At 39.2% G+C, this 27,064-nt stretch overlaps 2 protein-coding genes across 7 annotated transcripts; both read right to left on the bottom strand.

The window, feature by feature from the left end:
- Positions 1-350: 350 nt before the first annotated feature.
- Positions 351-17,315, bottom strand: LOC104935708 (SLAM family member 8). 6 transcript variants are annotated; one of them, XM_027287843.1, is made up of 9 exons: positions 17,092-17,315; positions 16,097-16,408; positions 15,489-15,758; positions 12,335-12,433; positions 12,236-12,251; positions 12,076-12,143; positions 11,929-11,979; positions 11,803-11,844; positions 8,879-9,937 (listed from the first exon to the last, which is right to left on the bottom strand). In XM_027287843.1, the coding sequence occupies exons 1-8, from the start codon at positions 17,165-17,167 to the stop codon at positions 11,804-11,806; spliced, it is 933 nt and encodes a 310-aa protein (XP_027143644.1). In that variant the 5' UTR covers positions 17,168-17,315; the 3' UTR covers positions 8,879-9,937; position 11,803. The 6 variants fall into 6 exon arrangements, with proteins under 6 accessions (XP_027143640.1, XP_027143639.1, XP_027143641.1 ...); XM_027287839.1 differs by lacking the exons at positions 8,879-9,937; positions 11,803-11,844; positions 11,929-11,979; ... (4 more) ...; positions 16,097-16,408; positions 17,092-17,315 and adding exons at positions 351-881; positions 1,975-2,049; positions 2,180-2,241; ... (3 more) ...; positions 6,175-6,297; positions 6,652-6,670; XM_027287838.1 differs by lacking the exons at positions 8,879-9,937; positions 11,803-11,844; positions 11,929-11,979; ... (4 more) ...; positions 16,097-16,408; positions 17,092-17,315 and adding exons at positions 351-881; positions 1,975-2,049; positions 2,180-2,241; ... (3 more) ...; positions 6,175-6,297; positions 6,527-6,612.
- Positions 17,316-17,749: 434 nt separating this feature from the next.
- LOC104935713 (titin-like) lies at positions 17,750-26,197 on the bottom strand. Its single transcript, XM_019264646.2, has 18 exons — positions 25,866-26,197; positions 25,716-25,751; positions 25,214-25,480; positions 23,429-23,698; positions 23,055-23,318; positions 22,686-22,958; positions 22,316-22,591; positions 21,605-22,159; positions 21,046-21,429; positions 20,398-20,667; positions 19,941-20,180; positions 19,725-19,832; positions 19,564-19,579; positions 19,364-19,455; positions 19,166-19,216; positions 19,017-19,082; positions 18,497-18,559; positions 17,750-18,260 (listed from the first exon to the last, which is right to left on the bottom strand). Exons 1-18 carry the CDS (start codon positions 25,900-25,902, stop codon positions 18,253-18,255), a joined length of 3,276 nt encoding a protein of 1,091 aa, XP_019120191.2. The 5' UTR covers positions 25,903-26,197; the 3' UTR covers positions 17,750-18,252.
- Between the last annotated feature and the right edge of the window lie 867 nt (positions 26,198-27,064).

The following is a 27,064-nucleotide window of genomic DNA, read 5'->3' as shown; positions in this document are numbered from 1 at the left end:
AGGTTTCACTGGAATACAGTATGATAAGTGATACTGCATACAACTGAAGATGTGAACAGTAAACTTAGTGCATCCGATGCTGCATTTCATTATTGCAAGAGGCATTTTCATAACAAACCACTTCTGCAAATAAATTCGAACTGGAAATTATCTTTTACAGCTTAATTATTGAAGCTTAAGATTCTTGACATTACATATAGGTGCAATGATATATGGCTCCCACTTAAAGGTCGAGTGTGTAAGATTTAGGGGTCTTATGTTTTTGTTATTTTAGAATGATCGTGAGGCACATATACCATTAAAACCCCGCACACTGGTCCTTTAAATAAAGCAGCATGCTTGCAAAAATACACAGTTACAGTAATGAAAATAAATTTAATTTAATATGTGCACCTTTACAGAGGATGAAATATTGTTATAGCAGGTTTTAGGCATGACATCCACAAAAGATTCGCACAGTACAGTACTCGCATTAGAAGACATACAAAATAAAACATTTTAAAAATATAATCTCTGAATTTACAGAATTTACAACACTGTTAATAAAATCTGGAGAATTTATATGTAGCTTGGCCCCCCAAATTATAATTGCAGTTTTTGTTTTTTGTTTTTTTTGGACAGTCTTTCAAGTAGAAAATAATAAAAATAGAAAATATACAAAAGCACGTACAAAACATTGCTTTACACACGCACACACACACACACACACACACACACACACACACAAAAACACATATTGCTCTTAGCAAAGTATATTCTAGATTTTACTCAAAGTAAATTCAAACATCTCAAGCTGTGAACCTCTAAGAAATTTCTTGGTAGGGTGACACCGAGGCCTTCCTCACACGACTGAGCTGGATCTTGTCATACACAGTCTGGGGCTAGATGAGTGACAAAAGAAGGCAAAAAGAACAACAACCACAATCAGATGCAAGACCCATTTTTAATAAGAATTCATTTCAAAACACTTTGTGTGCAGTGAAAATGTCACAATAGTTTCATCATTCCCCACTGAGCAAAATGTATGTTAAAGTGATACTACGTGACTTTTGAAAGAAGAAGTGACACATTATTTCCATTACAGATCTACGGAAGCCTGGAAGGGACATGGAGAAAAAAAAATTCAGGGGCAGTGTAGTTTTGCGTTATCTCGCAAAGTTCGCCACTGACCTGCAGTGGCAGTTGCCGGTTGCTGTTGTAGTTTTGTTATTGTCTGACTATTATAGTGTGAATCGTGGGTCTCTAACCTGGTTATATTAAATAACACACACGGAGGCCAGGCTGTAACTTGTGTACTCTTTGGTGGCCGCTCAACCAAATCTCATCTCATCTGTCGACAGTCGTCCGTGTTGTATAAAACTCGCTGGAAGTAGCATTTCCATTATGTGATTTGCAAGGTTTTCTTAATTAATCACTCAACTGCTATAACACTCAGACAATAACATAACTACAACAGATACCCATAACGCTGCAGGTCAGTGGCAGCCTCAGCTGCAAACTTTGCGAGATCTCGCAAAGCTTTTTCTCCATGTCCCTTCCAGGCTTCCATACAGATCAAATATTAACCCTTGAACCTTACTCGGTCCAGTGTGATCAGCAGCCTGTAGTGGCCAATGTTAGCAATGGTTAGGAGAATTATGTTGCTGTGTTGCTGACTTTCTTCAACTTGTGCCACTAGTATAGCATTAACTATCACCCCGTAGTTTTTGTGTTTTCAACGCCTCTCGTACATACGAAATATTTCATTGATCTTTGTGTCCACAGTCCTGCAATTACTATACAAGTTTTTTGTCCCCCCCGCCCCCAAAGGTGAATAATTTATTTTGATTTAAAGTATAATGTTCATTGTACTGCACCCTTAAATTAAAGCAACAATAAAATTGTGGGCTGTCATATAATCAACATAAGAGTTGGTGTTCCAGCTGTAACAAAGTGCTATCTCACCTACAAGATAAAAAAAAATGTTACTCTTACCCCAGGTGTGACTGTGGTGACTCTGGTATCAATGGTTTCATACACCGAGCACGGCTTCGTCACAGATTCAGGATCCTAGAAGTTTAAATTTTAATGCATCACAGAGAAAGGAAACAAGAAATGGCAAAGTGGGTAAAAAAAAAAAGCACTTCATCCTCTGAAACAACCACTGAATTCCTCTTAAAACTGCATAGGGCATACTTACATCCACACTTGCAACTTCATTGATATCAGCGTACACGGTGAGATCATTTACATCACTGCCTGCTGGTAGATTTTAATGAGGCAAAAGAAGAAAAATATACGTCAGTCATACATAAAGAAACAAACTCTGAAACATGCTCTTCAGCGTGACGTTTCTTACCTGCTTGATTTTGTCTGCAGTAACAAAAAAACACTGCTATTACGAGTACAATGATAATGAAGGCAGCTCCTGCACCTCCTGCAATCAGGTAAATGAGATGGTTCTCCTCTGGATCTGAAAATGATGTCATTATAGGTGTTAATTTATATGATTAGCAGCAATGGTGATCGCATTAAAGCAAGCTTAGATAGACCTAATAGAACAGGTATGCTGGTACAGTCCTTGGTATAAAACATTCAAATACCGGTACATACAATTGTAATGTTTTTGCAGTTGATAAGAAAACATGACAGCAAGTAGCATTCATAATGCTAATCATCAACATCATCGCTGTGATCTACGTTCTCCTCATCCTGCACGGCAAGAAAGTTAGATCATTTATCAGCCTTGATTTCTGAGACCATGAACAGGAAATCACTTATCCATAAACAAAAAATAAGCAAACTATGTCACAGTGAAAAATTTTAGAAGTCTAATTTGATTTTGACTTATTTATTTGGAACGCTTAAGAAGTACAGCGTTTTGACTCTCTATGCACGCTCATGTTGTAGCTCCTCCTAATAACTTAACAATTGCATTTTACTTGTATTGTCTTAATTTTAAAGACCCCCTAAAAAGAAAATGTAAATATTTTTAATCGTGAAGTAAATGCATCTTTATTCTGAGTCATGACTAGTCAGGACTGCATTGTAAATATATTAGATTTGAGTTATGATTAGTCCCAATCTGAATGAAAACATCTAGAATTTGATCTAGAATTTGAGATATTATATTAAATGGTAAACATCTCTTGAGAACTTCACAACCTCATGGCAAAAATAACTTATTCTTAATTGAGATATTTAAAATGATTGCATTTTGCATCACAGCTATCTTATGGTTTTAACCTGTAACATCATATTATATAGCTATAAAAATGTGTTGCAGAAATGATCGCCCCGACTCATTCAAATGCATGCGTGACTATCACCTCCTGATAATAGAACAACAATAAACCACAACCACTTTTCTGCACATACTTTCTTTTGTATCGTTGCTGCACTTCACTATTTCAGATTTCGACATCACACTGACAAAATTGTAGGCTGTGCAGGTGAATGTTGTGTCTCCGTCCTGCATCTTGATGACATATTGCAGCCTGGACCCACTTATGGTTTGGTTCCTCACGGTCCAGTTGTAGGAGACACTGCTGCCAGTGGGTGCACTGCATTCCAACAAAACTGTACAGGATTGGTTCAAGTTGTGCCAGGTTGAACTGCCATTGAGGACAGGCTGCTCTGCTATCGGCTCTAATGGTGACAGAGGGAGGGACAGTTTTACTTGACTAGACATTGCAGCTGTCTGAATTAAATCCATTATACATTTATGTAAAAACAAATGCACAAATAGCAAAACTAGATCCACAAAACAGAGAATACATTTTTATGGGGCATTTCTTGGATTGACACATAATGAAGGTAAACATTTGTGTATAATAATGAAACATTTCAGATTCGTAGTTTTGGAGGCGGACACGTAGCTCAGGAAATGAAATACAATGATATCAGTCATGAGAGGCTATGGTGGTGGAGCGAGCACAGAAAACACAAGCAACAAAATGAATAAAAATAGAAGCGTCTTACCGTGAACATGCAGTGTGATGGTGACTGTTGGCCGTTGGCTGACATTGTCCGCTGACAAAAAAATGAAATTACCTGAATCTTGTAGAGTCAGTTTTCTAATTGTTAAACTAAAGTCTGTGGGGTTTAGGTTTAATCTGCCCTCAAACTGTTTTTCAGCAACACTAACATCTGTGTCTGCAATTAAGATGTCTCCATATTTCCATGTTGCAGAGGTGACCCCTTTAGTTGGTAAGCATGATGGCAGCTCTGCGGTGTCTCCAACTTTTTTATGGATGACAATGACATTTTTACAATTGGAAGCCTCCACATCTGAAACACAAAGGAAAACAAGTTTCATCTTTTTGTTTTGTTTCTTTAAGCATAAGAGGAGAATATCTTCAGTGTTCATAGAGTAAGAAAACACAGGCCGACCTAGGTTACGGTCTAGGGGCCCCAACATGTGCAAAGGCTCTCGGCCATGGGTGTCACCTGGCCTGGGTCTTTAGTCACACAAGATATTAACAACAAGATAATTCTCCACGTGAGCAGAGGTGTTGATGAAGTGCAAGACTGCAGGCTGGAGTTTCATTATAGGATAACAGTAAACAGATCTACATCATATACGCTCATCTCTACGAAATGTCTTGGGCGGACCTCATATGATTTAGAAATAAAAAACCCAAATATTTGTGTTTCAAGACATTTTCTGACATTATCTCAACACTCACTGTAAAAAGTACTGATCTTATAACATATTCAAGATCTGTATGCACCCTAACTGCTGTCATCAATGATTTTGCAACTACGTTTTTGCAGCTTACTCCATTTGAGAAGCTGTATTTAACTGTAATCTTTGAAATTGTGTGTTTTTTTTCCTGTGTGAAATTATGTGTTTTGCTCATGTAAGCGTACAAATAACGATATTAGGTATCTCATATGCAGAATATATGTAAACATATATTCAAGAATGACATGACAGCATGGCACGGTATAAAAAAACCTTCTTCAGCACTTGTTTGCGTCCTGTCACCGCCTGCCAACGGTCAGCACCGATTTCCTTTTTATGAGACTTCCCTAAACGTAAACGAATTTATTTTAGTCATCTCACTCAATTATAAACTAGAAGGGAGGATCAGAAAACTTGGGTCATGATGAGTTTGTAGGGCGTTTTAAGCAAAAGACTCACTAAGGTATAAAATTAAACCGTTATGTGGAATCATGTAGAATCAGACTCTTCAAAGCCATTGTTGGTGCTGTAGATAGAAATAAGCAGCCAACACTACAGCCAGAGTAGTATTTTAGCACAACAATGGTCTTTAAAGGTGAAGTTACAATTGCCTCCTTTCCAAAGTAAGTGAAAGTAGAGCAGCCACAGACCCTGACCTCAGTGATGCTTATTCAGAGATCTTTGTCACTTCTGGTCAGTGCTGGTGTTATTGATGGAATTTACTCAGGAAATGTTCACTTGTGGTTATGTCTGGTGTGATGTTCAGTTAGACAGTTGTTGGTGAGCCAAAAAACACTAATTGCTTGTGTCTGTGAGCTATAAATAAAGCAGTACTGAGTTCTGTTTTAAACATATGCACTCCTCCACTTCTGCAAAAAAGGAAAAAATGCCAACCACAGCAGTTACTGTATAAACCGTTCAACCAACTATAATTTATCAAACTATCCGACTGCAAGCATATTAGAAAGTATGACAATATAACCAATCCACTCCAGAAAGGAACAAAGAGGGACAGAAACAGATGACCCGTCCTGTAGTTTGATCAACATCGGAAAGTTTGTAACCAAGCAGTGGTAGCAGGAAATTTGCTGACACACAGTCTGCCTAAAATGCAAAACATATCCGCAAATAATAGATCACAAGATACATTTTTTGCCTTTTCATAGAATCGAAACCACTTAAAAGTTCCAATAAACGTTGAGAATGGGAAAATATGTTTGTTTTTTTATGAATATTAAACAGTTGGTGCCTTTTATACATTTCTTTAATTTGGGTGCTTCAGTTTTCAAATCAGTGTATTACTATAGCAGCCTTGAAGTTTAGTCCATCTACCATTTGCAAAACACTCAAGACAGACATCTTCCAAGGAATGCTCGTCATTTCCCGAAACAACACATCCAGTAAATTCTGCAGTCAATTTCAAGCGTATAAGAGAATGCATCAGGCAAAACACATACAAAAACAATACTAATAAAAAATAAATTAAAAAAAAGCTGCGGTGTACGTACCATAAAGGCAGACCCCCAGAAGCAGCACAGAACTGCATGCAATGAAACAGCTCAGGCAACGAAGGCGACCACCAACCATCTCTGTGTGGAGAGGAACAACGTCTGTTTCCTCTTCGAACTATGCTGTAGTGCATAGAGAAAAAAAAAGAAGAAAAAAAAGAGGGCGGTGAGCGGGGGAAGGTTCCTGTGAAACCAAAAAGCAACAAGTCAAAAAGTACGACATAGCTAGAGAATATGAGCTCATAAAAGATAATTGATCTTCATTACATGCAGCTATTATGCAATGGATTGTACCATATTAACATATTATTTCTATTAGGTGACAAAAAGTAAATATTCATCGTTGCCTCACTTGACTATTTCCTATAAATTCTGGTAGTCCTGACCCCATTGTATATCACTCATGCCATTCCTGCCATAAATTAACCCAAGCTAACAAATAATGCATCTACAGACGACTGACAGCAACTTTCTGACCTAGATGTGTGGGTTGTGTTTGAGGTGAGTGTCCTCATCTGAAAACTTTTAAGCAGGAAGAAGCCACATCCTGTTGTCAGATATTCCTAGATGAGGAGATACTTAAGTGATTCAAAAAGTAAATGACATCAAAAGAACACATTTCCTCACATTAATTAAACATCAGCTTGTTTAAATAGGAAATGCTCGTGTACATAATACAGCTCAAGGTGCACCAGAACACAAGTTCTAAGCCATACACAAAGAGGAATTAGAAAAACACAGTTTCTGTAGAAAGGCCGCAAATCAATGGCATAATGGCTGAAAGCAGCAACAAGAAATTCTTCGAGGATTGTTGAGATATGGCCTTAAAAGGTGGCAGAAAGGGCTTCTTCAACACTGCCAGTCCTTCACTGAGAAGAGTACAATGCCCTATGTGGATTGCACAGACCCTGTGCTACCCACAGTGTAAATTTAAAAAACCCTTCTCTTTCTGTGGTGTGCCGCTCTGTGCTTGCACGACAAGGCATAAAACTGCATGCTTCTTAAGCAGAACCCACTTTCGTGTGCAGTCAGTAAACATAGGAGGAAGTGAACGAACTGTGGCGAATCTTTAATGACGTTGCTTCTGTAAAAGAGGATGTATTTTCATGCTGGCTGCCGGACCACCTACTACATTTAACACATATAACATGATATACTGTAAATGTGTTACATTTATTGAAGAAAGAGTACAGCTGCTATCACACATCATATATGTTTTTGATGGCTCGTAGGGGGGCTGTGCTGCATAGAGTTCAGCAGAAGTGAGTTAAGAAAATGAAAATGTCATGAGGGGGCAGTAAGAAACCAGGGCTCTGCAGGACTGCAGAGTCTCTCAGCAGCTGGCGGTGAAACTCTGTGGTTTCATTTATCGCTTGTCTCAACAACAACAAAAAAAAAGAGAAAGACCATTGTCTTAACAAACCCAGCAATACACCCTACTGTCTGATGTTTCTGCAGAGGTGGTCTGTGCACTGCATGCAACACTATCTGGACTTCTTTGAATTTTAACGTGGGGATTGTTCAGCTTTGATGTGAAGCCCACAGTGTGAACACACAAACAACAGTTGATTTGATGCTCCACACAACTTATAGGCAAGAGTGACTTTATTTTTTATTATTATCAAAAGGTGCAAGACTGAAATTCCCCCTTGTCTCACCACTTTGGAGACCACATCCAACCTAAACTTTTTGGGTGTTTTTTTTTTCAATTCAACTTCCCTTTAAATGACCAATATTTATAACGTTTTACATATATTACATATATTTTTGATTGTCTATAAGTTGATCACTCCAACTAGGTCACTGTGTGTAATAGACAAGACAGACCACTGTATACTTTTCATGCCTAGGCGAGGCAAAATGTGACACTTACACAATGTCATCTAGTGCGGCCTGTTTAGCATGAATAAATATCCAATATCTGGTTAGACTTTAAAAATAAGCTTGCTGGGAAACATATCAGATGACAGTTGTAGTTTGGTAAGACTTATGCACCAAAACCTCTTGGTTAGGTTTAGAAAAAGATGGTTTAGGTCACTTCCTTAAAACTATTAATGTTGACTGGTTTAACACGAAGTCATGGCCTCTCCACCCTACCCCACACATCCAGCCCACTTCAGTTCTTCCCACGATTCACATCTTTGCCCATTTTTAGATTAGCCTGTGGCCGGTGGAGGCAGGACTGTGAAGATGGTGACAGCCTCCACACTCTTGCAGTTCTTCCAAAACCTCTGGATAACATCACAGAGACAATGCTCATGTTTTATATGCAATCTATGCGTCACACAACTGTGAACTTTTCACACCTCGGTTAGGTAAAGGTGACACTGTGGTTCCACATAGTGAATCAGCATGTGTATGAAACACTTTGGCGTGGACTGCTATGACACGTTTTACAAACATTTATGGTCCCCAGAGATGGAGCCTACTATTTTATTGATCTATTTTGGGATTCATGCTACTCAGAGGATAAACGCTACAACTTTGGATATTAATACATTTGTTTATGAACAAAAATGAATTGCATTAATACATTTTATTGTGTTTCTTAGCAGCAAGTCTCAAGAGGCTACCTTCTTTACCTTGGTAAACTGAGGTTATATTTAAAGAGAAAAATGAAAAGATATAGAATGGAAAGTCCCCTCTAAATATGACCAATACAAAAGAAGCTATGAGTAATTCTTTACTTGTTATTCATGCAAAACCTTTATTATATCCATTCAATGTTTTGGTATCTCCACAAAACAAACACAGGACATGGTGTATTCTTTACAGCATTACACACTGACCGCAGTGGCTAAAAAAGATTAAGGGCCTCATCTTCATTATCTGTTACCATCAAGTGGACAAAATGTGTCAACTTCTTTGTTCATAGAGAGGGAACTCTCCCTTTAGAGGGCATTTATTTTCAAGTTGTCCTTTTCATTCGGAGAAATCAACTGAGTAGCTGCCCATAAACTCGGTAAAACCCTGAAGTGAAGTGACTGTTCTCTTGAAAGGAGAAGTGATAGTGTCTGTAAAATGACACTGGTCAGTGAGTCAGAAACAGAACCAAGACATAACGACACACCCTGATCCTTCATATTTTTTCGGAAAACTATGAAACACAACCCAGATTAGTTCAAAACTGCATTTAGTTATTTCACAGTAATATTCATTACAAGTTAGGACTGCGCAGTAATTCATATTGAACTAGTTTGAGTTTAAGTGGATCTCAATGCAATTAAAATACATGTACTGGCATTAAAGAAAGAGAACATAAATAGTTTCACACAACATACATAAGAATACAGCGTTGTTCGACTGGATTGAGATTTAAACATTTGAAACTGCTAAAAAATAATGCCAATGCAAGCACTCACTCACTCACATAACTGGAATGGTAGCTGACCACAGGAACTATTAGGTACTGACCTAACCTGACAGGAATATCACTTGGCACCATCTAGTGGCTAAATATGTAACCATGCATGTGTGAAAAAAATGAAACTGTACTTCTGGCTGCTTATAACAATGTAAAAGATCAAGCTTTGATGATAATTCACTAACAAAGACCACACCAATATGGATATAGATTTAAAAGAAATGATTGCACATTGTGCATTCATCTGGGATGAAGGGAAGAGGGTCAAGGGATGAGTTCAGAGATGGACTGATGTCAGCCGGTGGTGGGAAGATGAGAGAGAACCAGGAGGGAGTTGAGACTCTAAGGGTGAGGGAGCCATCTCTTCATTACTCGACACGATCCCAGTGGTTCCTGTATCTGAATGAAAGAGAAAGATGGGGAAAAGAAAAGAGAAAAGAATAAGGAGGAAGTGAAGGGTGTAGAAATAAGATGTGTTTGTGGTCTGGTCTTCAGTCCATCCTTTCCTTCATGATATAGAACCAACTACCTATCCATCAGGTTAACCTGCATGTTTGTGAAGGTGATTAATGCGTAAAGATATACACAGGTTCTGGATCAACATATATATTCCAACAGCACGGCTCCGTAGTAAAAGAGTCCAAGTGCTTAACTGGCAGCCTGCAGTCCAGACTTGATACCTTGAAAATATTTGGTGCATTAAGCAAGAATGGGAAAACATTTCACTTTCAGAATTGAGGCAAAAACTCCTCAGTTCCCAGATGCTAACAGAGTGATGTTAAAAGAAGTTAAAAATAAGTTGTCATTGTGCTATTTTTAGTTAAATACTTTTCTGGTTGTAGTTGCTGACTTTAAACATGAGTGTGTTGCTTATTATGCTGATGATGCACTTCTCTTTATGGACCTCGTTCCAGTAAATCAGAGGAAACAACTGCAACACGTGAAGGAGGGATATAGAGGCCCTGAGGGGCAAATGAGACGAAACTTCTTGTGAAGTCTGATCTAAATTGTTTTCTCACTGTATTCATGAATTAAGGCCAGAATCATAGAATCTAAGCACTTTTTGTAATGAAGTAGGTGAAAAAAAGGTGGGTTGGGCAGTTGAAAAGTGTTTGTTGTTGTGATACTCATTTTGGGCCACAATAGGCTAAAGTCTATTCCCTACCCCACGATCTAAACAGAACTAAACATTACTTGGTAACACATAATATATTTATCATTTAGTGTTTAGAGGGCACTTCACTTGCCTCTTCCAAGGCCTCACCTTAATAGACATGTAAATGTGGTGGGAATAGAGCCTCCCATTGCAACATTGACAATAAAATGTTGATATATGAAATAGAATAAAATACATTTTTTCAGTGGATTACTCCTGCATGCTTTCAGCCACAGAAACCATTCAAATTTCAAAATATTCAGCTCTTTAAGGGCATTTTTCTCATTTTAATAAAGTAAGTCAATTGCATGACATGTCCATAAGTTTTGGCAGTTGGGACCCTGACTCCTACAGATGTTTTTCCCAACTGCTACTTCTGTTGTCTTTAATGGTGCAGTGGTTGCAGTGCGTGTCTGAAACCTGCAGGGTTAGTATTTCATTTCCTGATTGTTCTGCAGTGTGAAGTGTTCGTACTTTGAGCATTTTCAGGCAATTACTTCATGTAATTCCAGCGATGCTTATAAAATTATCACCACAGTAGCATGCACCCACTATGTGCACCCAATAAAGCCCTTACTCCAATAGCTCAGATTCAATAACAAACTTGCAACCCTTTGCTGCATGTCATCCCTCTTCCCACTTTCCTGTCTGTCTACTAATATCTTACCTCAACATTTATACTGCATTTTGATCAGGAAGTACATTGTCTAGTTCTTATCAAGACTTTTAAAGAAACAGATATCTTCAGTTTCCCTGAAAGGATAAGTTTTTAAGAGTAACACGATCGGACTTCTCTAATGGCTTCAGACACAGTGCAGCTGGGTGGGTGTGCTTTGCTCACCACAACTGAGCCCAAAAGGGGGTGTAACGCGTCATCATAGTTCCTCTTACAGAGATGTGTTGCTGCGACATTTAGACAGTGTTAACACCACACCCAACAGCATGTAGTATGCTTGAATGTGAGCACTGTTTTAGAATCCATATCTTATCTCAGGTGGCAAATGTGTACCCTCAATACAGCTATCTTTAATAAATATATTCGGATTTGCAAACATGCTATTTTTATGCTTATTTTCATTTTGAGTGTTATCTTGCCTTGTGTTCTTACCTTAATGAACTGTGATATTCCTGTATAGATTGTCTGGTTCACCTGAAACAAGAGTGTTTTTGATTACTGGGATTTTAAACACTAAGTGATTAAAAAGCACCACAGTAATCAGTGTTTATACTAAACCTGTTCCAGCCTCTCCAGAACCTCTTACTGTTTCATAGACACAGCCGTCACCTACAGGTCAGACATAATCAGTGAAATTTGTGATTTTTCTTGTATTTTGAGTTAAAAATAGCTGTAAAGGCAAACAGGATTGGACAGAAGACTAACCGTGGAGGAGTGAGGAGTACACATGCTGTTCAGTTTCATCATGGTTGACCGTTTGAGATTGGGTGACCCTAAAGCATGTAGTTCAACATTTATATTAGTATATATTATCAGTGAAGAACATATTGCTGCTGTTGTTAAGTTGAAATGAAAGTTTCCCAACCTGTTACAACATCGATCTGTGAAAAAGAAAAAATGTTACATGTTACAATGTTTGACCACAGAATCATGTCTTACATCTAACATCAGCAAGAGGTCTTACCTTTCAACTTTGTGTAGCAAAGCAGCGAAAGGGGGATAATCAGTAAAATTCCAATAACCGATCCGACACTGAAGAGTACAATAGATGAGGAGCTGGACACTGCAATAGTAAAGAACAGGTTTATCAATAAAGTGTAGTTATATAACACTTTCCTCCACTAAAAACTTGATCTCAGAAACTAGTTTCTGTCACATCTTATCCTGGTTTTAAAAATAAAGAATCTAACCTGGTCATTCACAACTCTCTATGATTTAAACATTATCCCCATTTCTAATCATCTTAGACTTTTCAACATCACAGTCTTACGGCTGTCCTGATCCCATTGCCTCATTATCTATGCATGTTAAAACTGAGTTTTTGCAATGCTGTGTTGACACCTGTCATTTCAGGAGCAAACATCTGGATTTATAGCTGTTGCGGCGAGTTAGAGGCAACGGCAAGCGCCAACCACCTACTAACCATCAATGGTGCTGCAGTGGAGAGAGTGAGCAGCACCAGGTTCCTGGGTGTGCTCATCACTGAGGACCTCTCCTGGAGCAGCAACACCGCATCACTGACCAGGAAAGCCCAGCAGCGCCTCTATTTCCTCCGCAGACTGAGAAGAGCCAGAGCTCCAGTCCCATCCTACAGACTTTCTACCGTTGGAACCACCGAGAGCATCCTGACCAGCTGCATCACTGTGTGGTATGGCAGCTGCACTGCATCCTGCAAGAAGACCCTGCAGCGCATAGTGAGAGCAGCTGAGAGGATCATCGGTGCCCCCCTCCCCTCCCTCCAGGACATTTACAGCACACGCCTGGCCCGCAAAGCAATCAGCATCGTGGGCGCATCCTCCCACCCCAACCACCACTTCTTCAGCCTCCTGCCTTCCGGGAGGAGAATGAGGAGCTCCGGGCGAGAACCAGCAACTGGAGACAGCTTCATGCACCAGGCCATCAGGATGCTGAACTCCCTCCCAGTACTGCCCCCTTTTCTTCTCCGCCCGCTGCCCCACAAACTCTGACACTGCTGACCCCCCAAAAGGCACCAGCCACTTTACCGACGCAAAATACTCTGCTTGATTATTGTATATATTTTATCTTTATTTTTTTTTATATTTTTATTTCATATTTTATTTATTCATTCTATTTTATTTATTTTTTATATATGTTTACATCTTTACGTTTGGACAGGAGAGACGTAATTTCAATTCTGTGTGTCTTGTACTTGCAGTTTGACAATAAAAACTTGTTGTCGCACTGGTACTGAGTGGGAGCGCGCACTCGCGGTGAGGCTCCGCAGGTGAGGCGGGGATGTAATCAGCTGAGTGAGGAAGCGGGGGAGGAAGTCTTTGTGCATGCACGCTGAGCGTTGGCGGACGCTTCATGGAAACGGGCAAGGAAAAAGGTCTAAAAAAGTCTAAAAGGACTGCCGGTAAGCGTCTTTCTTTGTTTTGCTGTTTACTTATCCGCATAAAGTTTGCCCCACTGATCTGCGATCTGTGACCTAGATATGACGAGCGTGTGGGGATGTTATTCATGGTAAATGCACTGTTAAAAATATTCAGTTAAAGGGGTGTGTTAAATAGATTTGTTAATTATTTGGTTAAATTTATATATTATATAAAAATATCAGTAAAACTGTGACACTGTGGCTGTAAAACCTGTTAAAATATGCAGTTTAAAACATTTATTTAATTAGAAAATCTAAGATTTGAATAATATTAGCCCGAATTTAACATAATTTCATTTGAAGCTACTGCTAAAATACTTTTTTTTTTTTTTCACCAACATTTCTGAAAGTTAAAGTTTGATATGTGATATTTAGCAGTATGTGCTGTTGATCTGTCTAATTTTGGATGTTTTTTTTAATTTATCAAAGGTTTTTCACCTGTGCCAAGAACGAATTAAAAGAAGCTTAAGTGCATTGAGTGAAGTCCTGCGTCTGGTTTTTAAAAAGAGAGTGAGGCCCTTCCCTTTCAAGTGTGGGAAAGCTTGCACCGGCAAAACACTTGACAGTGAAAAACCGCCCCCAGTGGAGACCAAGACCAGGTCTGGACAGCAAAAAGGAAGTACGCACCAACCAACATGGCTGATGTAAAGGGACTGGAGGAGCTGAAAGCAGAGAGGACGACTGCAAAAAGACTTTTCTCCCGGCTGGCTAATAACATTAACAGGACCCATACAGAGATGTCTGCAGAGGAACTGAAGGAAAACTTTAAAAGACTCATGCTGGAGAGCTCAAGGGTTATGGAGGCCAATGATGAAGTAGAAGAGGCCATTGCAGTGTGCGAGGCAGGGCTGGAGGCCCAAAGTGAGCAACAAAGAGCTGACATAGAGAAGACGGCAGTTGAGTGTGAGCAGAGGTCGAAGCAGGTTAAAGACCTGATAAGAGAGACTCTCTGGTCCAAGTTTGGAGGAGCTAAACTGTCCCTGGCTGTGCAGGTGGCAGAGTCCGAATGTGAGTGTGTCTCCTCCGTCAAGCCCAATGCAAGCGTTGAGGCATATGAGTTCATGCTACAGCATCTAGAGTCACTGGTCAAAGCAGCAAAAGAAGCTCACTCGCGATGGAGCCAGTGGGCACCACCTGCTGAACAAGAGGACTTTGGCTGCCGAGTGAGGGAGCTGGAGATCTGCCTCCCAAAGCTGGTGTCCAGGAAGGCTACATGGATCCAAACAAGGCTGAATGAGGACGCTGGGGGGAAACTGGCCTCAACCCACGGTTCGACACCAGTACCAGCTATCAGGCTAAAGCCCACCGCTCTTCCCAAGTTCACCGGGAACAAGCGCGACTTCTACCGGTGGAAGAGAGAATGGGACGCACTGCAAAGACAGGGCGAACCAACTGGCTCACAGGAAGTGAGGGAGTTTCAACTGCTGGACAGTCTGGATGATAAAGTGAGTAGAGACCTCTGCCTTCCCACCTACAGCACAGCCAAAGAGAGTGAGGCCCTTCCCTTTCAAGTGTGGGAAAGCTTGCACCGGCAAAACACTTGACGATAGCATCTACACATTTATCAAAACAGATCGGTCCTGATCACAATCCTGTGGATCGGCTTTGTACATCCTTATTTTCCTTTATAATATAATTCTAGATTCATAACATTCGAACATTATTAAAAGAACGTCCTGATAATAGAACAACAATAAAACCACAACTACTTCTCTGCACATACTTTCTTCCGTATCGTTGCTGCACTTCATTATTCTAGATTCCGACATCTCACTGACAAAATTGTAGGCTGTGCAGGTGAATGTTGTGTTTCCGTCCTGCATCTTGATGACATACTGCAGCCTGGACCCACTTATGGTTTGGTTCCTCACGGTCCATTTGTAGGAGACACTGCTGCCAGTTCGTGCACTGCATTCCAACAAAACTGTACAGGATTGGTCCAAGTTGTGCCAGGTGGAATTGCCATTGAGGACAGGCTGCTCTGCTATCGGCTCTAATAGTGACAGAGGGAGGGACAGTTTTACTTGACTAGACATTGCAGCTGTCTGAAATAAATCCATTATACATTTATGTAAAAACAAATGCACAAATAGGAAACCTAGATCCAGAAAACAGAGAATACATTTTTATGGGGTTACGTTTTTCTTGGATTGACACATAATGAAGGTAAACATTTGTGTATAAAAATTAAACATTTCAGATTCGTAGTTTTGGAGGCGGACACGTAGCTCAGGAAATGAAATACAATGATATCAGACACGAGAGGCTATGGTGGTGGAGCGAGCACAGAAAACAGAAGCAACAAAATGAATAAAAATAGAAGCGTCTTACCGTGAACATGCAGTGTGATGCGGACTGTTGGCCGTTGGCTGACATTGTCCGCTGACAAAAAAATGAAATTACCTGAATCTTCGAGAGTCAGTTTTCTAATTGTTAAACTAAAGTTTGTGGGGTTTAGGTTTAATCTGCCCTCAAACTGTTTTTCGTCAGCAACTTTATTATCTTTGTCTGCAATTAGGATGCCTCCATATTTCCATGATGCAGAGGTCACCCCTTTAGTTGGCAAGCATGATGGCAGCTCTGCTGTGTCCCCAACTTTTTTATGGATGACAATGATATTTTCACAATTGGAAGCCTCCACATCTGCAACACAAAGGAAAACAAGTTTCATCTTTTTATTTAGTTTTTTTTAGCATAAGTGGAGAAAATCTTCAGTGTTCATAGAGTAAGAAAACACAGGCTGGCCTAGGTTACGGTCTAGGGGCCCCAACATGTACAAAGGCCTCCGGGTTTTGCCTGGCTTGGGTCATTAGTCCCACATAACAATAATTCTCCACTTTGATCAGTTGTCAGTAAAGAAGACAGGAATGTTGTAATGAAACAGAGGAAATGAGACAGAGATGTTTATGCTTACTGTAAAAAGTCCTGATCTCATAATACATTAATGATCTGTATACACTCTGAAGCTGTATTTAACTGAAATCCATGAAATTGTTTTTATATTAGGGGTTTTGATCATGGAAGTGTAGTAATAATGGCATTAGGTGTCTCATATGAAGATTATATAGCCTACAACTTGCAGTGATGGTGACTGTTTCCCTTTGTGTGTCATCCACCTCTCTTGGATCGTCCAGAGTCAGTTCTCTTATTGTTAAAATAAAGTTTGTGTGGTTTAGTCTTGTCTAAATGTAGCCGTTACATGATACTAAAGAGATAATCCAGAAGATATGCAAACATCTAGGAAATACTACAGCAATTCTGACCTCATGCAAGACTGTAACAACTAAACAGTTAACCCACAACAGTAAAACCAGACGTATACATACTGTGGAGAGAGATCCCAAACAGCAGCAGAAGACTGCATGTAAAGAAGCAGATCGAGTATCGATAACCACCAGCCATCTCTGAGAGAAACAACGTCCGGCTCCTTCTTCTGGTTTATGAAACGCTACTGTGACGAATGAGAGATGGGTGGAGATAGAGATAGAAAGGAGGCAGACTGCATGTTGTGGCTTTTACAAATTAGATAAGGATAAGAGTTCAGTATTTAATTTAAATTGTAGACTTTTAACACCACGCTATTAAATATAAGCAGTCGACAAAAAGTAAATGTTAAGATACTGTATCTACAGACGACTATAAATACATCTGATCTAGATGTCTGCATTTGCTGACCTTTGAGCATGAGCAACTTTACCACATCCTGTGATTACAACAGTACCCTGTGCGTTGTCTTCAACCCAACTTCATCTCACTTTTAGTTTGATTTGTATCAAACTAAACCTGCACATACGACAAGACAGCTGAGGAGTGTTTTCTTCAGCTTATTGGAGCTTGTTAAACAACAGACTGACACATTACTGCCAGCAAGTGGTTTAAAATGTAAACAGAAATAAAATGTGATGATGTGCAAAATATCGAAATCATATTTCCGTACAATAACACAGACAACTTATCACTTTTTTTTTTTACTTTATTGTTTTTGGAAAATTACATTCCCATTTTTTATTTAATGCCAACATGACAACACGTCATGTTATTTATGTTATTATATGCTGTACCGGTGTGTAGGCTAGATAAATTATACTATAAATAGATAATATATACTATGTTAACAGCAGATAAAATCCTCTACACGGATGAGTGCGGTGATGAATACCACAGCAGGGACTAAATAAAACAAAACTGCCACCATATATAAAATTATTAATAATGATATTATCAAAAATGGAAGTAAGCTTACAATAGTTAAATGCTCAAACAAGTTATCTGTACAAGACTAAAAATAACAAACCACCAAGCTCGATTACTGACATGAAAAGACACATTTATAGTTCTATGTACAAACTGGTTATATCATTGCAATAAAATATTCATAAATAGAAAAGCAAATTCAGCAGAAATCGACAGGAAATAAAGTACAATATAACAGTAACTGTTTGAATGCTGTCCACACTTTTGTTATTTTGCTGATGATGCACTTCTCTTTATGGACCTGGAGCAAAAAATCATAATTAATACAACAGAACATTATGAACTTGATAATTAAACCTAGAACATAACCAAGTCTGTTTGCACTTATATACTTGCATAGAGTTTCTCAAATTGGATTTGTAACTCCACACTGACCCCTGCTGTTGTGTATTTAGTAATACTGATATGATGTTTTTGTGAAAGCTTACTTCAAATGCAAGTTACCAGGGAGCTAAATAGCAGGTGTTAATATTGTACCTGTAATTGAACCTGGCTCCACGTTACTGTAGTCAGAGCTTTCCGCTGGATCATCACATACTCCTGTTTAAACAATATGATAAAAAAGTGTAAGTTGTCTTTGATACTACACACAAAGTATTTGAATATGTGTACTTTTAGGCTCAGAGGGTGTTTCGTGGATTGGATTTGGCCTCCTAGTTCCAGTTAGGGAAGTATGTATGGGTGTGCCTCCACTTGACTCCCCTGCACAGACCCATGACCTCAACCCCATCCAAGTCTTTTGGGTTGACTTAAACTGGGAGCCAGGCCTCATCGACCAACATTGGCCAACCTCACTGTTGCGCTTGTGTCTGAATGGGAACAAATCCCTGCTACCAGGTTCACAAATTCTGGTGTAAAACCTTCCCAGTAGAGTGGATTAGTGCCCTTTAAGTTTCACACCCACACATAGATGTGTGATTTAGTGGTGTTAATATGTACATTTGGTGACTGCTGGTTGAATTAACAATCGATTAATTTTCCTAACTTGTGTACTCACCCCTCTTTCCAAGACCTTCGGGCTGAATGTGAGATGTAACAGTTCTGCAGTCATCGGCCTGCTCACCTGAAATAAGAACGCTTTTACTGGCTTGAATTTTAATAATTTTGTTAAAGTTATATTTGCATAAATCAGAGTTTATACTGTACCACGTCGAGTGTTTCCAGAATTACAGAGTGTTTCGTAGACACCAGCATCACCTACAGATCAGTAAAAATCAAGACAACATTGAATTAGTCACTTCTTGATACCATTTTATTTGCTTTGACAGTTTTAAATCTGCAGCACAGGGAATGTGGTATTATTATTGTAAATATAGTAACTAAGTGTGAATAAAGGAGACTGACCACGGAGAAGAGAGGAGTATACTTGACTTTCATCTCGGTTGACAGTTTGAGCTGTAGCAGAACCCTGATTGGTTCTCTCAGACTGGATGAGCCTTGATTAGGAAAAACAACAACAACAATAATATTAATGTGTAAAATCTAGTAAAAGCAAAATGTATATGTATGTTTATGACGAGACAAGAATGTGAAGGTGTACCAACCTGTGACAACATTTACCTAAAAAAACAACAAAAAAACAGTAAATATTAGTTTACTTTTTTTATTTTGCAAACTGAACCAGCTGCTCCATGTCACAATGTCAGAGTTCCTCATTGAATAAACAGAGTGTAATTTATCTAAAATAAGCAGGAAAAGTTCCCACCCTTTGACTTTTTGTACCAAAAAAGCACCAGCAGTGGCAGGAGAACAATCAGTAAAACGCCAATGAACAGCCCGACGATCAGTGACACAGGAAATGGAGAGCTGGATGCTGCAATAATAAAGAGCAAGTGTTAATTCATTTGATATTTGAAATAATCAACATCTTTTCTTCTGACTTTAATGCATTGAAATCAGCTAAATCTGCAATCATACTCACATTTTACTGAGATCCAACTGTTCGCTGACTTCTGTCCTGAGTATTCACACCTGTAGAAGCCCTCATCTGACTTTGAGACCGCAGAGATGTTCAGCTCTGCTCTGTCATTATTTTGGATGAGGTTGTCATTCTTGTAGAAAGTGACATTGGAAAGTAATTGTCCTGGCCTCAACATGCAACCAAGAGTGACAGAATCTCCCTCAGTCACAGGATGGACAGGACTCACCAGGATAATAGAAACTGTAAAACCATTAAATAATATGAATGGTATGAAAGACCTGACATTTCATACATATGAAAGACCTGACATTTCATACATACAGTATGACTTGTTTCACAGGCCGAATTTACTTATAATTAATCCAGATAGACACATTAAGAAGTATGTCCAATACATATGAATACAATAGAAATTGAATGTTCGAGACATGTAAGAAGAAATGTAATGAAAACTTGCAATGTGTAGAGATGTTGACTGCGTTGCTGAACTCTCCTGATCCAGACTCACACCAGTACACTCCATCAGTCTGCCAGGAAGTGTACATGTTGCATGTGGATCCAGTCATTGTTCCCAAGGTGGAGCAGTGTGACACAGATGATCTGTAGTTTTCTAGAAACATCACTCTCCACTCAGTAGAGTTTCCCTGACAGCTCAGCGACACAGAGTCATAGATGAAGTGTTGCACTCTGTCAGGACTCACTGCGAGAGACGCCTGTGAATTAAAATCTGGAAAACAAGATGAATTAGCCAAACAAAGAATACAGATATTTAAAAAACAATCTGATATTTTGTTTTTATTGTGTTTACACTATCGTAGATTGTGAAAATTCAGTGCCTTGGTGAAATGGTTAAACTCAAAGCATGGTCACCAGTCAGTGGCAACACGGGAGTTACTTTGTTGCATGAATTTTGAAACTATGTCTGTCTGTGCAACTGTTTACAGTCTTACAACGGTACACTTTAAAAAGAATACTCCAGTAGAATATTTTCACAATCATTACATTTTGTTCTTTGGGAGGCATGTGCCAGCTTAGTCATTAGTGTTCAAGATATAACATAGTGTCTTCTTTTAGAGAGAGGGAAGCAAGAAACAAGCAAACTGACCTGCAGACCAGACAAACTTTTCTTCACTATAATAAGTGTAATACACAGGGTCTCCTCTTCCAGCTCTGCACACATATCCTGCTGTGTGTGTCTGTCCATGGATGATGTAGGAACCCTCTTCAGTCCCGTTGTTACTCCCAGACAGCAGCTCATAGCTGTAGGAGTCTGTATAAAATCGTCGACTGTCCATCCTATGCGTATCTATAAATCGATGGTACCTGTAGCCGTAGTTGTAGGTAATATACATGTCTGATAGTTTGGGAACAGTCTTATACCAGTAGAACCTCCATCCTGCAGATTGATGTTCAACCTCACAGTTCAGAGTTACTGAGTCTCCAGCATTCAGCCACAATGGAGACACAGTGAGGACAGACTTGGGTTTTTCTGTTGAAGAATGATTTTCTCAGAATAAAAACATGTTTCATTGTATAGGCTAGACTTGTTGAGGGATTGCATAATGCTTAGATACTACACATTTAACACATAACACACTATGTAGAAACATTCAGCCAAAGCTTAAAGGCATGTGTGAATGAAATGAATGAAATATTTGACTTACCATAAGACACTATTAGTTGGAAGGCATTACTCCATCCTGTTGAATTCTGCTCTGCTCTTTTCTGTCTGCCCTTACACCAGTACTGTCCACTGTGAGATACAGAAGCAGATCTAATACTGACTTCTTTTTGATTTGAAGGTTTTTCTGAGCTTGTTGTTATCCATTCATATTCCCACTCAGTGTCTCCTCCGTTCTTGATCTCACATCTGAGAGTGATCGTCTCTCCACTGAAGATTTTCGACCAGTTTGGTTGCAGAGTCACAACAGCCTTGTTTGTGTCACTTTTGTTAATACTGATTGAATCACTGTACTCTGTGTAGTAAACTAGCTCTCCTCTTCCTCCTCTGCACCAGTAGACTCCTTCCTGTGAGACACTGATTTGTCCAGTTGACAGTAAAACATCTTGTGTGGTCAGGGGTTCAGAGGTTTTCTCTCCTCTGTACCAGAAGTACTTCCAACCAGATGATGATGTCTTCACAGAGCAGGTCAGGGTCACACTGCCCCCTACTGGAATGACTCTGTCATCAGCACTCAGTTCAGCCTTTGGTCTGTTTGCTGTTGAGTTCAGAACAAAAAGCTCATGCCTACTGTGGCACTGAGAGCAACTTATACATAGACACAACGCAATCAAACTTGCAAGACCATATACTATCTGTAATTTAAAGAAGTATTGTTTTTTGAGCTATAAATTAAAGTATATATGAAACTTACATGAAACTATCAGTGTGACGACATCGCTCCACTCTGATAAGGAGTACGTGTCCCATTTGTGTTTACCCACACACTTGTAGTTTCCACTATTAGACACAGTGGCATTGCTAATCCTGTGTTCATCGTCTGCTGGACTTGTGTTTGAGTTGGGTTTGCTCCATTCATATTCCCACTCAGTGATTGTATCTTCATAAATCCTACATTTAATAGTGATCGCCTCACCACTGAATATCAGAGGCCAGTTGGGGTGCAGAGACACAACAGGCTTGCTGGAAACTGTAGAAACAGAAGATAAACAGAGTAGAGTGTTTTTAAGCATTAATTGCATGTTGCATGATAAGCTGCTCCATACTAAATCAATAACACTCACCCCTTTTCTCAATGGTAACTGCATCACTGTCCTCTGTAAAGAAAACCGGGGTTCCTCTCCCTCCTCTGCAGTGGTAGATGCCTCCTTCTGAGATACTGATAACTCTATCTGGCTCACCGTCTCTAATGATCTCACTTTCAGACAAAACTGAGCGACGTCGGAACCAGTAGTATTTCCACTCAGCAGAGTTGTCCAAATAGCAGGTCAGTCTTTCGTTGTTACCATCTGGTATGATCCTCCTATCTGCTCTAACTGTGGGCTTGGGCCTATGAGCTGTATGTTTTTGTGAAAAACAGTGATGTTATTCATGGATGGACAGATGAATACACAAAAAACATGTAGGTATGGATGCAAGACAAACAGACTTACATAGTACTGTGAGTGAGAAGGCCTTACTCCACTCTGTTGAGGAATACAAGTCTCTTCTACCCTTACACCAGTAGGATCCACTGTGGGAAGCACTTTTGATTTTGTATTCACTGTGTGCTGGAGGTGTGTTTGAGCTGGTTGTTCTCCATTCATACTCCCACTCAGTGTCTTCTCCTCCCTCGATCTCACATCTGACATTGATCGTCTCGCCACTGTATATTCGAGTCCAGTTCTGTTGCCGGGTCACAAAGGTCCTGTTGGACACTTTTCACACCAAGAAACATTGTTAACATTCAAACAGAAACATAAAATAAACACATCAAAGTGTTCAGTGTTAATCCTGGTAGTAATATCATGGATGCATTTAAACTCACAAGTCATCTCAACGCGAAACATATCACTGTGTTCTGTGAAGAAGACCGGGTTTCCTCTTCTTCCGTAGCAATAGTACATGCCTTCTTGTGAGACACTGATGATTGAGCTGTCGCCATCTATCATGTGTATGATGTTATGAAAGTCTGAGCTACGTCTGAACCAAGCATATTCCCAGCCAGTCGAGCCTTCCACAGAACAAATCAGCGTCACACTGCCACCCACTGGTATAGCTGTCCTGTCTGCTCTCAGAGTTACCTTGGGTTTGTGTGCTGTTGGATTTAGAGTATACAGAACAGAACATGTATTTTCAAATATTTTTATGATGAGTACATTTATTGAAAGTAATTATTAGCTTGCTACATTGCTGCAAAAAAAAAATTGGAATATTTCCCATATAGGATACACACAGTATACTTTAATTACAGAACCCCCATAAGGTCAGCTGAACAAAAAAGAAGAGCCATGTGTAACCTGCACGACACGAATCTGCTTTCTGATTCATAATCCATGCACATGGACTTGTAGGACTTGCCTGTGGCCAGAAGATGTCCCTGTATATTCAGAAACAAGCCAAAAGCCATATAAGCATACTGCTGCTGGCTACCAGCCAGTGCAGGCAGAGGGCACAGTTCCTAAACTACGGCACAGATTAACCCATTACTCTTTTTTCTCAGCTGACGCCTAGGGCGCAACTCTCACTTGACAAAGTCTCACTGCAACATGCACTGTGTCCAGTGCACCCTTGACAGTGGTTTGTTGCCATGACGGCCTCCTGTTACACTACTCAGCTAAAAGCTAATGTTGCAACTGTTGCAATCACCTGCAACATTTCCTACACCCCACCTCAAGTCCAGCATTCACATGTACGTACATTTCAATACAGGGAAAACTGTGATCAGAGCCTGACTGACAGATATTGATGCTGATTTAAAAAGGGGGGAAAAAAATTCACAGATTCCTGATACGGCAACCAATATAGTGAATCTTTGAGGTAGAAGAATAGAACTTTTTAAAATATAGACTTTGCACTGATATGACTATGCAAAGATACTCAGATTACTTTTTTTAAAAGAATATTTAAATTAACATTGTCAACTAATTCTAGCTGACATTGCTGAGAGTTGCTTTTCCTCTCTTACTCTGTGCTGCTTGTCACAATATTCTAACACTAATTCATTACAAGCATTGTTTCTCCATTATATACTTGTTGTCAACAGAGTCTTATAGCTGCATATCAGATAACATATACGCTGATAGCGAAATGTCTACGATAGGCAATTATACACTGTTAATATCTGCCGACCATTACATCAGTATCAATACATGCTCTGCTGTGAAGAGCTTGATGTATCCTTGTGGTAAAGACCTATGCCAAATATTAACTCAGTTCATATTCTGCATTCACATAATAAGAGTTAATGCCATGAGAGTTAACCAACCAAGTTTCTACAGTGGCTCGTCTTGTATTAAGTAGTTTTATTGAATTAGTTTGATTCAAAATCTGTCTGCCGCGGTGTGATAGAAATTTTTCTGTGATCTGGCTCACACAGTTATTAATACCCTGCACAGATGGTAAGGTTTTGTCAGCCTAGCTGGCTTTAACTACATCTCAGATTTCATGGTTGCAGTGTTTAGAGGTATAGCCTCTAAAGAAGAACAGAGAAATAGATTTTCTTATTCCTAACTTTATTTTTCTTGATTATGCCTGTGATAGTGTAGTAATTATCTCAACATGGCTATGCTACAGGCAATAGCAAATAGTGACAATAAATTTGATATCTTACCTGATACGTATAGGGTAACACTGTTGCTCTCTTTTTCATCTTTTTCTGAGCCGTTGTGACGACCAATGCACTGATAGTCACCACTCAAGTCAGCCGTCAGTTTAAGCGAATGTGTGTTTTTTGTGCTGAAGGAGACAATTTGTTGACCATTTCTGTTGAATTTGTAATGCCAGTCGGTGTCATTTCCTTCTCTCATGTCACATGTGAAGGTAACAGACTCTCCGGTAAATAAATAGGGTGAGTTCGGTTTATAGGTCAGCTCAGCATCTAGAACCCAACGCAAATATACACAGTACATAGTTAGGGTTAAAGAAATTTTGGCGGTTTGCTTGGGGGCAATGACAAACTTAAACTATACATTAGTCTTAATCCTAATGTATGCTGCTAAAGAAAAGGAAATATATCAACAAAAACAAAGAAAAGGGATGTGATCAGAGCAGACTCTCCGTAGATGGAGATTCATCTTAAACGAATAAACAGAAACAGAAAATTGTTCAATCACCTCGAGTATGTCCACAGTCAAGGAGTATATTCAGCACTTTAAAAAAAGAGAGGATACATGACCAGACATGATCAAACTGGCTGAACTATCAAACAGGAAAAAAAAGTTCCTTAATGTGTGCAAATCAAACAAAGTTACTGATGTACTCACGGAAAAACGACAGCATACAGAAGAAAGTGTGCCCCATTCTCAAAGTGTTCCCACATTCAGAGCTGAGGCACTGAAAGACTGACACTGGTGGAGGAAGAGAAACAGAGAACTGTGAAAAAAAGAAGTTACATTTCGTAGAAATATGAAAGCATACGCTTTCTACAAACTCTTTTTCTCAGTTTAGCTTTCTGCTTCCTTCTCCCATCACCACACTGGGTTTGACCACATATTTGCACACGTCTTCGCATGGTTTAGACAAAATGAGGATGGCACACAGCTACTCAGTCAGTAGCTCAAATCATGAGAGAAATAATGGAAAATATCAGATGAAATAAAGTGAAAAATCAAAATTTAAAGTGAAAAATTTCTGTTTTTGACAATTAAAAACAATCAATGCTGCTTATAGTGGACTTGCCCCAACTGTAACTAGCTCTAAACTGTTTGAAAGGCTTCCACGTAAAACTCTCTATTTTATGAATGTTTCATAATTGCACTGCGGAAAATAATCTCATCTCATCCCATTTCTTTGTCCTATTTCGTCCTCTGCTTCCTGTGGCCCATTGTGACTTATTTAAAATGATCTTCTCTTCTGTTACATGAACCTGGATGAAAAGACAAGTCAAAGTACCAAGATTACAATTATTGTATACAGGACAGCTGCACAATCCAAATATTATGTAGTTATGTTACAGCATTATTTTTTGGTTGGTTGGTTTGCTTTTGAGTGGGTTTGCTTTTTGAATGCAACTATCTTTGGTGGTGTCTGTAAAAAAAAGAAAAAGAGGAAGAGAGTGGTTAGAATTTCACAAATACTGTGAGAAAACAGTTTTACTTCTTGTCTGCAAGATAATACAGCAACATATCCTTTGAATCCGTTCAACAGTGAAAGACTTTACAAGCTATAATGAGCTATAAGCTTGTAAAGTAATAATATAATCACACCAGTTCAATCAAGCTAAGCAAAATCAGCACATTTTATAGTTAAAATGACTTTTCATGCCAAGAGTTTGTTGGTTAGTAACATACAGTAGACAACACTCAGCTGTAACATGTAAATAGTTACATAATTCAGCTTTAAGCCATGTATGTGATTCGTACACTGTAAAACAAACTGTACTGTACCTGTGGCTGACCTGCATCACTGACAGAAATAATGACAAGCAAACACATCTATGAAAACAAGCACAAGAAGATCCCTG

The sequence above is a fragment of the Larimichthys crocea genome, chromosome XIV (genome assembly GCF_000972845.2).
Source record: "Larimichthys crocea isolate SSNF chromosome XIV, L_crocea_2.0, whole genome shotgun sequence".
NCBI lineage: Eukaryota > Metazoa > Chordata > Actinopteri > Sciaenidae > Larimichthys > Larimichthys crocea.
The sequence above is the reverse complement of the archived record's forward strand: the minus strand, read 5'-3'. Positions and strand labels throughout refer to the sequence as shown.

Coding starts and splice junctions, on each gene's coding strand:
- LOC104935708 (XM_027287839.1), bottom strand. CDS start 6,253: ATGGTTGGTGGTCGCCTTCGTTGCCTGAGCTGTTTCATTGCATGCAGT. Junction 4,270..6,174: donor TCTGGGGGTCTGCCTTTATG/GTACGTACACCG, acceptor TTTGTGTTTCAG/ATGTGGAGGCTTCCAATTGT. Junction 2,453..3,357: donor CAGCAACGATACAAAAGAAA/GTATGTGCAGAA, acceptor CATCATTTTCAG/ATCCAGAGGAGAACCATCTC.
- LOC104935713 (XM_019264646.2), bottom strand. CDS start 25,902: ATGGGGCACACTTTCTTCTGTATGCTGTCGTTTTTCC. Junction 25,481..25,715: donor TGACTGTGGACATACTCGAG/GTGATTGAACAA, acceptor GTTGGGTTCTAG/ATGCTGAGCTGACCTATAAA. Junction 22,959..23,054: donor CTTCTCACTCACAGTACTAT/GTAAGTCTGTTT, acceptor AAAAACATACAG/CTCATAGGCCCAAGCCCACA.